The sequence below is a fragment of the Neltuma alba genome, unplaced genomic scaffold (assembly GCF_004799145.2).
Source record: "Neltuma alba isolate B1F8T4 unplaced genomic scaffold, ASM479914v2 tig00011248_pilon, whole genome shotgun sequence".
NCBI lineage: Eukaryota > Viridiplantae > Streptophyta > Magnoliopsida > Fabales > Fabaceae > Neltuma > Neltuma alba.
The window spans coordinates 51,737-64,325 of record NW_021635965.1 but is presented as its reverse complement, the minus strand read 5'-3'; the positions used below and the strand labels follow the sequence as shown (position 1 = coordinate 64,325).

At 37.1% G+C, this 12,589-nt stretch overlaps 1 protein-coding gene across 2 annotated transcripts; it reads right to left on the bottom strand.

Moving 5' to 3' along the window:
- Nucleotides 1-358: 358 nt before the first annotated feature.
- On the bottom strand, nt 359-6,439 carry LOC114762939 (protein RRP6-like 3). Of its 2 annotated transcripts, none has more exons than XM_028952536.1 (12): nt 6,188-6,439; nt 5,302-5,543; nt 5,107-5,205; nt 4,633-4,716; nt 4,389-4,475; nt 3,977-4,097; nt 3,594-3,772; nt 3,458-3,502; nt 2,406-2,908; nt 1,856-2,330; nt 939-1,609; nt 359-443 (listed from the first exon to the last, which is right to left on the bottom strand). In XM_028952536.1, exons 1-12 carry the CDS (start codon nt 6,408-6,410, stop codon nt 419-421), a joined length of 2,754 nt encoding a protein of 917 aa, XP_028808369.1. In that variant the 5' UTR covers nt 6,411-6,439; the 3' UTR covers nt 359-418. The 2 variants fall into 2 exon arrangements, with proteins under 2 accessions (XP_028808369.1, XP_028808370.1); XM_028952537.1 differs by having other exon boundaries at nt 433-472.
- Between the last annotated feature and the right edge of the window lie 6,150 nt (nt 6,440-12,589).

Here is a 12,589-nt window from a genome sequence, read left to right as displayed (position 1 = left end):
CCATCCTCTTTAGAAGCTCTCCTGACACTCCTTCCAAATTTGCCAAGGCTGCAAATCTTGAGCTTGATGGAATAAAATCTTATCTAACTCGTTAAACATGCTTATTTAAAGATGGTTATATGTAAATAGTACAAACGGATTGAACTCATTTACTTAAATCGGCAGAACTTGAGATGCTAAAGCCTAACTCGGTGTAGCCTGTTCCCATATCAAGTTACTGATACGTGCAATTAGGACACAGAAATTTGTACAACTTGCATCGTATTTCAAAGTTCCGCCCCTGTAAATAACCTAAGGTGGCAAGAATGTAGGGCAACAAATACGAACAAATAGTAGCATCGGAGGGTCCCAAAATAAGGTCGTTGCAAGTCACGTGCCAGCAGCAGATGTCTGTCTGAGCGGATTGTAGACACTGAATTCACCGAATCCAAATCCTTCTGCCACTGGCAAAAACATTGTCCGTCGTCAAACCCTTGGAACAAATGGTTAATAATAATTCAGTTGCTAGGCATCATATTGTAAGCGATCATGAATAACTGGAATTATATGCATGTTTGCTCCCAATCATGAATGCTATGAAGCGGGGGAAATACAAAGAAAATGAGAATGAAAATAAAAAAAAAGAAAATGAACTATTCCACCTGCTGCAGCCTGCAAATTGAGATAGAACGATAGCATCCTATAAGAACAAAACAGTAACTCAGAAGCATTTGCAGCAACACATCATGAGATACGACTGATGGGATAGTTCCAAGCAGATGAAGCAATAACAGGGGAGAAGACGGTGCAACAAACAATAGACATTCTTAAATTAGAACTGTGTATTCCCACAATTTCAAGATGAGGCAAATACACCTCTAGACTAAATGCTCGCCACTTCAACAATTTATGCTACTAACTAAGCAGACGAACAGATCATTATCTAATAATTAAAGTACCTGTGATTTATGTCCCAGCCAGCAGGTAGAAACCGTGGTTTGACAGATTCAACAAAAACTTGTCTCCATCTCTGACAAAACTGACGAATGCCATCCTCGCCATATTCCTTCAGTAAATGTTCAACAACTTGCTTTCCATGTGGTCCATGTCCTAAGAGTGACAGTTTTGGATTATGTTTCGCTTCAGCAGACTCTTCATCTCTAGGGGATAAGTCATCAATTCCATTTGGAGCCCTTCTGCTTAGACAGCTATCATCGGGATCTACAGCAGAGGTACTTAACTCATTAGAACCAGAATTTTTATCTGTGCTCACATGTTCAGTTAAGATAGCAGAGGCAGCTCCGTTAACTCCAGCGTCAGAAGATGCATTGGGGTTTCCAGCATCATCCTTTACCGTAATAAGCTCTCTACTTTCTCCATTGCCTGTTGCTTTATTTGCAGATGAACCATCCAGAGCATTTAAATTTGATGTGTCCAGAACTCCCATTGTGGGTGAGCAATCACCATGATTTTCCTGTACTGTCTCCATAGCAGCACCTCTTAAATGTTTAAATGAATATCCTCTCTTCTTCTCAAATCGTCTTCTCTCGTGTGGACTCATGCCAACTAGCAATGCTCTCTCCAAATCTTCCTCAGATATCTCCCTTCCTCCATAGTACCTCTTCACAGTCTGCAAACAAAATCACAAAGATGTCAAATACCCATGCTTATAGATTAGTGTTTTTTTAAAAAAAAAAAGCTGTTTAAGAACTTTTCTAAACAATCACAATCAGTTAATAACTATATAAATCAAGGAAAAAAGAGAGCCTAATTTAGAAATCACGCTTGAACACTCAAAAAGACCATGTGTCATCATGTAGGGTCTGTGATAACCATGAATCTTACTAAATGCTTACAGACAGAAATGAGATCATACCTCAGTCAGTTCATCGCAGCGATTGGGAGGCATTCTTGGTCCATGGCGCAGAAGAGCCATGGCAGCCGTTCGCAACTGCAAGGGAGAAACACCTCCCTCTTCAGAGGCTACTTCAGATGCTCGTCCTGGATCAATTACCCTCTGAACATAGAGAGGAATCCCAAATTCAGCTGCTATCTTTCTCTTGTATTTCTCTGCAGCAGCATGGGCGACTTCATGACAGTCCACACAAAGCAGGACAATATCATGAGAACGATGGCTTTTCAAATGCTCAGGAAAATGTATTCTATAGCATGATGGGATTATCCGGTACCGCAAGTAGTGATTTCCTTCACCACAGCCAACACATATGTTTTTCTTGCTCTGGATATAAAAATCATTGTCTTCGTCTTCTGGGCGACCTTTTGGTTCAAAAAGAAGCATTATAGCAGGTGGATCTTCATCAATTAGTTTTGCCAAATCCCGACTGAGGTACCTGTAAAATAGAAGATGAATCAGCAAAACGACTTCTTTTACAAATAGAACAGAAGCAAGTGAAAAGTGCACCTACCATTCAAGCTTCTTCCGGTCACAGTAACAAAGCAGCCGCCCATCATTAGCATAAATCCGACAATTATGATAAACAGGAGATTTACAAGAGAATTTCTGAACAAACAAATCTCGAGAAGCCTTCCGAGAAACTTGTTTTGAGTTTCTTACACTATGGTGTTTATAGGCTATCATAGGTCTCAGATTACTGCTAACCAACAAAGAATAATTAAAAAGAGAAATTGGACAACTCCCATTTGGACCAAGGCACTTCTGAAGAATTACTGAATAAATATCTTCGGTGTTACCTAAATTGTCTGTAAGCAAATCATAGACATCACTTAGGTGGCTGCCAACGATAGGAGATGGAGAAGAGAACATGGAATTGACACCCATTTCTATATTTATATCAGCCTGAGCTATGACACTGCATATTTCCGAGTCACTTGCCGGAGGCTGATTTGCCAAAGCAACAATTGACTGGTCTGGTAATACATATTTCAAGCTCTCATCATGGACGCGAGCCTGGAAAGATGAATATACAGCAAAAACAAACCAATCAACCTATAAGCAATTTCCTTGTGGAATACCTTTAAAACTCTACAGTAAAATGTAGACCTCAAGAATTATGAGTCTGTTCATTAGGGATATAAAACTTAAGGTGGTAATAGAAGATTAATATCACAACCAATGTGACATAGAAATACCAATGTAACTTCCGTTTTTTTAGCAATGAAATACCAAACTAATTATATGAACAAATAAATAAATAAGTTTTCTGATAAAAATATGTCAACTACATGTAAACTTCCAGGAACTCAATACTCAAAGCAAAATCAAATATTATTTCTGTTGTATAAGAAAATCAAGGCGTTTTAAGGCTACGGAGATTACGCCTGTGTGGTGGAAAAAGATGATGTCCTGCCTGTTCTCTGTTTGTGTTAAGGTGAATAGTACTAGCCATCCCTATTCATCAAGTCAATCAACAGAGTCGAGAAATACTGATCCTTAGAGTAGGAGAACCATTCTTAAATTTTAGCCATGTTTTGGGAACATATACAAATTTTAACTTACCATGAGGTCTCTCCATGCACATAGTCGCCTCACAAGATTCTGAAACTGAATTATAGAAAAAGAAGAAGCTCGTCTGTTAGAACCATATAGCAAACTGAAGAGACACTACCTCAAACTTGTGCTGAAAGAAGCAAACCTGAGTTTCACTGGAAACTGAAGAACTCTCACCACTCACATATCGTGAAAATAATGATAACGCAGCAGATTCCCCTGGAGAAGCTTCAATCTCTTTTGTGAAGAGTTGCAAACAAGTCATGTTGGAACGTCGACCAGCCTCTCGAAGAAAATGGAATTTGTCATCGAAAGCAGAGTTTTCTGATACCATAAATTCAGAATTTTGATGCAACAAATTTCAGAAAGTCAAGTCCTAAAGAGTAATCAAGTAGACAAAACGTAAAGGAAAGCTCTTCAGCCAATGCAACTTGCTAATAAGCCTCATATTGAATGGAAAAATCAAAACAGTTATTCTGGACTTCCACTTTTTTGGTCTCATTCCTCACAACATCAAACAAGGCATACCATTATCCAGTTGTTTGAGCTCAGTGATCAAACAATTTGCAATATACAACAAATAGTGTGCATCTGTTTGTGCATAATGTATCATTGCTGCTGAGAGGGGACGTTGTCTCCAGTCTTCACGCTGCAATTAAATTTTGAAAAAAGAAAAATGAAGAAAATGAAAAACAAGAAGAGACAGAGAAGTAGGTAGAAGGAGCAAGCCAAGAAGGTAGCCAATCTAGCCTCCAATTAAAAAATTTCCAAAAACGGAAATTGTCTCTGCTCTAGAGACGGTAACCTGCTGTACACTACAGATAAATCAATAAAAAAAGAGCCTTAGATGTTAAATCCGCGCTATTTAACTTATCTACAGCTTTGGCTTGGACAACCAATTCATTCAATAGAGGAAAATCGTGCATGATCAAGGTCAAACCTGATATAATTTATTTGTTGTCACACCACAATAAGTTTCAAGTAGATAAGCGAGTGATTTCTGTGGCTTTGACAGCACTTCACATGCCTGCATTACAGGAATGCAAATTGATAGAATAAAGGGTGCCAAACCATGAGAAAATGCAACCTTTTCTTGTCACTATCATGCTTACGAAGACATTTCTACAAGGTACATGGCATCTAAAATAGAATCCAATGACATTAGCACGACTTGGTTATCTCACCTTTGAGGTATCAAATAGATTAACAACGTAGATATGAAAATCTCTCTGTAGCCAGACAATATCATTGTCAGCTCCATGAAACACCTATCCACAAATTTTCACATGATTAAAACACAGACTTTTAAATCAACTCTAGAATATAATCAATGAATAACAAAATCTAATCCCGAGAGAACTAGGAGTCATCCACGCCCACTAAGATATGTTAATAACCGCTTTTTTTTTTAAATATTTAAGCTATTAGGTGAAGGCAGGAGATTGATTTTATTATAATCTCCAACAAACACAAACAGAGGTATAAACAATTCTCACAAATTATTACCAGAATAAGTGCAATACAGCTTTCACGAAACGCAATTATTAAAGTAGATAATAGTTTTCATCAGATAATTTCATGCAGATACAATTGAATACATGTTTCCGAGTTCTATATAGTTGAACATTCCAGACATATGACAGAAATAACTTACATACTTTACAAATTATAGGATTTGCAAAAACCGGGCGAAGAATGCCCATTAAATCATGCAGGGCAATTGTGTCAATCAAATAATCCTCCAGCTGTGTAGAAATCTGCTTGATATAAAAAAATGTATACATCAAAGATTGATCCCAAAAAAAATTAGATCATATATCAGATAAGAGAATTTAGGACAAGCATAAATTGACCTGAACTAATGCTGTAAACCCAAGAAAAGATCGCAAAGTATGTTGTTCTGTGTCCACAGCAAAGAACCTCTCTTTATTTAATACATCGACAAGCTCCTTTAATTGCAACTCTGTATCAATCCAAACATATGTATCTTTCTTCTTCAGCTCCTCAATCTCAGTACTGATTTCTAATTGAGGCTGAGGGTCTTTAAATAAGGCTGTAATCTCTGCCTCAAAAGGATGGGAGTTTGAAGCCCTCTCTGTGAAAGCAACAATAAACTTAGCTTAACCAAAATATACGTTCACCAAGCAAGCACTTGCTGAGGTTAAAATTGAAATGCCCGTCTCGTTATTTGCGCAGATAAAGAATAAGCTTCACATGAGTTTATTGGTATCAAATTTTCCACCACGTAAAAATTGAACACTCGTTGCTGCAACCAACACAATGTCTTTAGCAGTGTCGTCTAAATGTTACTAATAACATAAAATTTAGCCTTTTCTGGATTATTTTCATTAGCAGAATTATTGAAATGAAGCTGTTAGGTACTTCTCTTTTTGTAAGTAATTTCCAATAGCTTTACCATATTCTACCGTTTGTGGACTGACTGCTTATTTGCTTGACCGGACCAAGCTATTTCAAAAATTTCAAAATAGTTCAACTGGTAAAAAAAGTTCGTTGCTTTCCATCCAGAAATGCTAGCCTCGGAGATTTGGAAGCATACCAAAATAAGAAAAATTAAGTTTAAAAATAATGTCTCCCATGCAATTTCTAACTGAGCAGCAGGATTAAGAACAGAATTTTTTTTAATGAATAAACGCATAAACTTCATCTATAACTCCTTCAGTTTCTCTGGTTATCAAATAAAGTGACGCCATTGTACATTAAAAAGCGCAAGAAATGTACCATCGCTAGAGTTGTTGAGCTCCAAGTGCTTGAACGCAGTGTACGAGTTATCGGCTAATACTCGCTTAAAAGCATACTGTGGCTTCGGGTCGGCATGTAAGTAACACAAACTTGGCGGATTCTTCCGCTTACGCCGACTGCGGTACCGAGCAGTAAAGTAGATTGACACAACCGCCAAAGAAGCGATCGCAAAAGCCACTCGCATCTTGTATCCATATTCCATATTATTTCTCTTTTCTTCTTCTTCGCTTTCTTCGAGCTAGCCCCGCCCAGCTCCGGTTTTTCGTACAGACACACTATCGGAGGCGGTGACAATTCCCGCCGCCGCGACTAACATGCGGTCTTGTTGCGGGCTTATGCGGCGAAGTAAAATGTGGGCATCTATTCAGGCCCAAAAAACACTGATCTATTAAACGAATATAGGCTCAGAGTCTAAGGACCAGTTTAGCTGAAGATAATTGGGCTGCGATGAAGGAAGGCCTAAATTCTATACCGAACCACTCTTCATCAAATAATTGAAGTATTAAATGATTAATAAAGTCATTATTACGGCGTATAATAATTTGAGGGAAAACAGTTAAACAAATGTGTGAAGAAAACAAATTCATTCATGAAGTCAGCTTTTAGACATGAAGCACGGGTTGAAATCTGAAATTTGGTTGATGCATTGGATATCACATTAAGGGTTACGTGATATCAGGATTGTTAAATCTGAATGGAGATTCTTTAGACTGTCGACTTCTATTTGTGCTTGGCAGCACTGTTTCAGGGAATGAGGTCGATGCAGGTCATGGAACATGAAGCAAGAAACCAGCACATTAATTACTGTTCTTTTTCTGCTTGCAGACCACTTATGAGTCGTCCAGTGAAAGGAGTGTGTGTGAAGTATTTTTTCATATGAATATCTGAAGAATCATATTTGAATATTGCCAAACTAAATTTAATACTACCTCTGCTCCTAAATATAAAAGTTAGTTGACTAATTTGAGTAAATTAAGAAACTAAGTTAAGTTAGTTATTTGTAATAAATAAGTGTTATTTTTTCTAAAATATCCTTGCTAATTAAGTTTATTGGCTAGAATTACCACAATTAAAAGGACTATCGTAAAAAAATAAATAAATATGATAGACAAAGTGGATTGAGGCCTCATATTTATGACTAAAAGAAAAGTCAAACGAAATCTTACATTAAGAACTAAAAGTAGTATAATTCTTTTCTTGCTAAGTACTATTTCAAGGCCCTATCAGATATTAAATGTAGGCACTTTTTTCCAGTAGTGATTAAAATATTGGTTCATCACATTATAAAAATTTGATGTGACTCTTTACATACGAACTCAAATTCAAGATCTTATGCATTTTAAAGCTTCTCTCATCAGAGCAACACCTGTGAGTTGTTTGAAGTAAAATTAATCCAAAAGGTTTTGTGCATCCAGGATGTCACTTTCAAGAAGAGTTAGATTGCCACCGAGGAAGGGGGGGAAATGTAAGAGGGTGATGTCTGGCTTAATGTGGGAGAGTGGCGTTGGGAGGAGCCTTTTGCGAGATCGGTCAAGAAAAATAAAAAGCCCTTTTAGGCCTTTATAGAAGCAAGCGTGTGGACGCAAGGGAAAGTTCAAGAGAAAATAGAATTGAGCCTTTTACTGAAAACTGCTCTCTACTTTCTTGGCAGTGACATATAATGACATTTACTTCCAACCCACTTCATAATTATCACTTCATTTGAAACCCTCTCCGTGCCCTTACGTGCTGCCCATGATTTCTCCAATGCGTACAATTAATTTAATTTACTGGGGACGTTCTGATTAATTTAAATATTCCATATGTACTTACAAACCTCTTAATCTTTGGAAGAGCGTCATGTCGAAATAAGTGGAAAAGGTAGTTAGAATAGTGATATGAGATGATTAATTTTCCCCCCTTGGTTATTAATTGAGTAGCCGGGTTAGTTCAACTAAATATATTATTGTAACCTTTTTGGGGTTTGGTCAACACGAAGGCGACGAAGCAGAGTAACATGGGTTTGTTTACGAATTAGCATAATTAACTCACAAGAGGAAAAGTTAGGTGCTAATAATTGCATTAAACAAAATCATGAAGGCCCCACACGAGCCCTCAAAACCATGTTAATTAAAGTGGGTTGGACGCTAATGAAAATGGTATAAGTGATGGCACACAGAATCTCTCACCACCAACCACCTAGATTAAGCTCAAATACTAGCTAGCTAGGCTAGCTATTATTCTTCCTGTATAGCTCCTGTGGTGAGCATACTTCTTTATAAGGGATGTTTGGATGTAACCAAACCATGATTTGAAGAATAACTTCTGGAGAATAGATTTTGGGAAGAATAGATTTTTTGAAGAATAGATTTTGTGAAAAAGTGATTATGAGAAGTGAGAGTGTTTGGATAGTTGTTACCAGAAGCACTTTTTACATGTACAAATTACTAAAAAAGACATAAGTTAATATGATAATTACAGAAAAAATATATTTTATGATATATTTGAATTTGAAGGAATAAAATTGTTAATAATATATTTTTTATTAACATAATTAATAATACATAAGATAATATAATTAATAAATAATTAATATTTATATATATTTATAAGATATAAGATTAAATATATTTATAAAAAAATATGTTTATAAAAAAAACAACAAGATACATATCTTATAGGCTCTCACACTCTCCCTTTTTTTTCTAAAAGTAAAAAAATTTTGCTTTTCCCAAAACCATGGTTTTGACTCAAAACCATAGTTTTGGTTTTTTTAAAGGGTGTTTGGGTGATTTTTTCCCAAACCATGGTTTAGATCCCCAAATCATGGTTTGGATTGAAACACAAACACCCCCATAATCTTTGTTTCTGGAAGGAGAGAAAGTACAGCCTTTTATTTGGTTTGAGCAACGTGACCAATCATGCTCTTATGATTGGCTCGTTTATGTTGCTCAGAAAAGTGTCGTTATTATTATTGCAGAGGGAAAAGAATAAGTAATCCCCTGATTAAAGTGGAGGTTGTGACTTTCGAATTGTATATACTTGAGAATAAAGAATGAGCAAGAAGGCATGACGTTAAAGTCGGTGCGGAGGAAAGGGGGATTTGGTGGGTTGCTTCAAGAGACAAAATGAACAAGCTAAGTGAGAAGGAACACTATTCCTCAGCAAGCAACTCCAAAAATCATAGGCAATGTTTCGTGATCCGAATGCTTAAAATAAAGAAAAACCATTGCTCATGCAGGGCTTTGCAGTTCAATTGTTGCTGAGTATTTTTTAAATATAAAGTTATAAGTTCACGACGGAAAAACTATTACCTACTGTAGCAATAGTTTTTGGTATAGCCGCTGCTCTAAATTCATCACGAGCAATGAACAGAAATATCAAAACATATATGGGAATGTGTGTTTAGTTAGTGAATGAAATTAAATGGACAAGTGATTGTATCATACACCCTCCATTTCATTATATATATATATTTGAAAAAAATCGTTTCACATTACATGTCTTTTCAAAATTCCAATGCAATGTTTATACTTTCTGTGTACTAAATATAAGAGTTAACAGAGGCAAACTTAGAGCCCGTTTGGTTCAATTCCATTATAGACCTGTAATGGTAATTAAGATTGCATTATCAAAATAATAATGTTTGGTTGCTTTTTAATTTGGTAATAAAGTTTACCATTGTAATGAAGATTACCAAAAATAATTTGGCAATTCCCATTCATACCTCCCCCCATATGAATGGGTATTACCATCCATTGCAATATTTGGAATGTCTTTTCTATTCTTAAAATCTAACATGAAAGACACAAAATAATCCAAATCAAATCCCCCCTCATCTTTCCTTCAATGTCTTCATCTCTACCTCCTCTCGCTCCCCCACTCTTTTTCCATCTTGCCGGCCACCGCCGCTCACCACCTCTATCTCCATCAACTTTAAAGCCATGAATGTTATCTTCAACTTCTTCATCTTTGCCTCCTCTCCTCTCCTTCTCCACCTTACCGACATCGACGCTACCGCTCACCACCTCTTCCTCCACCACCGAGTTTGAAGCTATGGATTTTTCCCTCCAACTTCTTTATCTCTGCCTCCTTTCTCTCTCCTCCCCCTCCTTCTCCACCTCGCCAGCGTCGACACCATCGCTCACCATCTCCTCCTTGACCTGGTTGGTAGCCATGAACGTTTCCTTCAACCTCTTCATATTTGCCTCCTCTGTCTCTTTCTCCCCTCCTTCCTCCTTTTCCATCATGTCATTGACTTACTCGTTTGGAAAATACATAAAGCTTATACCTAATAGAATTAATAAGAAATGGTGATGGATATGACACAGCGACATCGCTACGAGGATGAGAGAGGGAACCACTGTTATTTACCAAGACTGCCATGGTGTCTCATTTTTGTGAGCACAAGTGATGTGATCTTCGATCTATAGAAATTTCCCCTCTAATCTCACCAAGAAGATACAACAAAAATGAAGGGTCAAAAGAGTAATTTAATCATTTTTTGTTTTTTCTTCTACTTAAAAATAAATATCAGTGCATGATTTCTTTTTAACAAACCAAACACATTAATAGCAATAAAGATTGCATTGCAATGCATTGCATTACATTGCACTGTTAATAATGCTTGCAACTGAACCAAACGGGTCCTTAGTCTATTTTTTATCTCCCAAATTTATAGGAGTAACTTTTTTTTTAAAAACTCCCCCCATTAATTATGTAAATGACTGGGCTTTTTAACATCCGGATAAAAAGTACTCTCAATTATCTCCTTCGAAGAGGTTAACAAGAGTGAAATACATTTTAAATGAAGGACTTTATTACAGTTTTATTAATTATGGGGAGAGAATTATTTGGTTTGTAATCTTTTTTAAGTACAGAAGATACCAAGCAACTGTAAACTATATCTAAACATTAGATTTTTTTTAAAAAAGAAATTATGAATACCTGCATACCACCAGTGGCCAATAATAATAAAACAAATCCTAATCATAGATGGATTTTATGATACTACCTCCGGTTTTATTTATAATATACCTTATTTATAGTTTACAAATAAAATCTTATAAATACAACTGGAGACAATATATCCATTGAGAGCGCGAAGACCCAACACACATGGATGTGCCTAGCTATCCTTGCCCCTCGAGTGGGAGACTGAGGCTATCAATGGATTGAGAACTGGATACACCCGTTATCAATCGGGCCAGTGTCCCTATTTGTCATCCTTAAAATAAGCCAACCTCTCGTGAGATGCAAGTAACCCTCACAAATTGAGGAGGCATGACAAGCGGGAATGGACGACTGAAGCAGCATATAATGCACACATGCACGGGGCTGCTGAAATTATGAGAGCACTTGCTATACCATTTCCCGCTATATAATCAACACTCTTTGGAATTAATTTTTTTTTTAATTAAAAGGATAAACATTAATGGTATAAGATTACAAACAATATCAAATCCATAACACATCAAGAGGGAGGTATCATTGTTCAAAACAAATTGGCAAGACAAACTGAAACAGTTAAAAATACTGGTACTACGGCAGCTTATTGTCTCCAGATGTTTAAGTCCTAAATATAGTACTTATTCCTTCCAGTTCTAGTTATAAGATATTGTTTACAGTCTATAAACATATGTTATAATTAAATTTACACTATAAACTAGTAGCGGGGCTAATAATAATGTAACATGAATATGCTCATATAAAGCAGTTAGAAAGAATGGATACACGTGCCCTGCCCCTCTTTGTTAACGTGCTTCCACGTTTTGCACCACGTGGATGTCTTCCGGATCGGCCCCTTCACGTACTTCTCCTTTTCTAAATGAATGTCTTTTTTATTTCACTCAATCATTATCATCCCCGAAAAAAATAAAACATTTAATAATGAACGATAATAATAATAGAGGGACGGGGACGGGATGTTTCCCTCCCCTGGATTCCATTTCCATGCTCGTCACGTTGAGGAGCGGGGGAGGGATGAGTGTGGCGGGGGAACATGAGATGGGGTTGAGGGGCTACACGGAATCATGACACGTGTCAGTAAGCATCGTGATTGGGGGATGCTCTTTCCCAGCCTTTTAACACCGTCCGCGTGACTGCTGAGCAGGAACGCCCTGAACCCCACATGACCACTGTCTCCTCAAAGGAACCCCCTCCAACCGAATTGCGCCATGTTGCACACTGGTTCCTTCTCTCACGTGTTATGGATCCCGCCCGCCACGTTCCCCACTTTGCACTGATCACTCATCATCCTCCCCCCAATCCCACAACTTCTCCAACTTGAGCTTCCATTATCCATAATCAATTATACTTTGTGTCAACAAAAAAGGCCGGGAAAAATCATACTACCTTTAATCTTTAATATAAAGTCTTGTTGGACTTTTAGTTTGGTTCTAA

Excerpts from the sequence above, each read along its gene's own strand:
- LOC114762939 (XM_028952536.1), bottom strand. The coding sequence starts at position 6,410 with ATGGAATATGGATACAAGATGCGAGTGGCTTTTGCGATCGCTTCTTTG. Across the intron at positions 5,544-6,187 it reads GCTCAACAACTCTAGCGATG|AGAGGGCTTCAAACTCCCAT; the intron begins GTACATTTCTTG and ends TTGCTTTCACAG. Across the intron at positions 3,773-3,976 it reads GCTCAAACAACTGGATAATG|AAAACTCTGCTTTCGATGAC; the intron begins GTATGCCTTGTT and ends TTATGGTATCAG.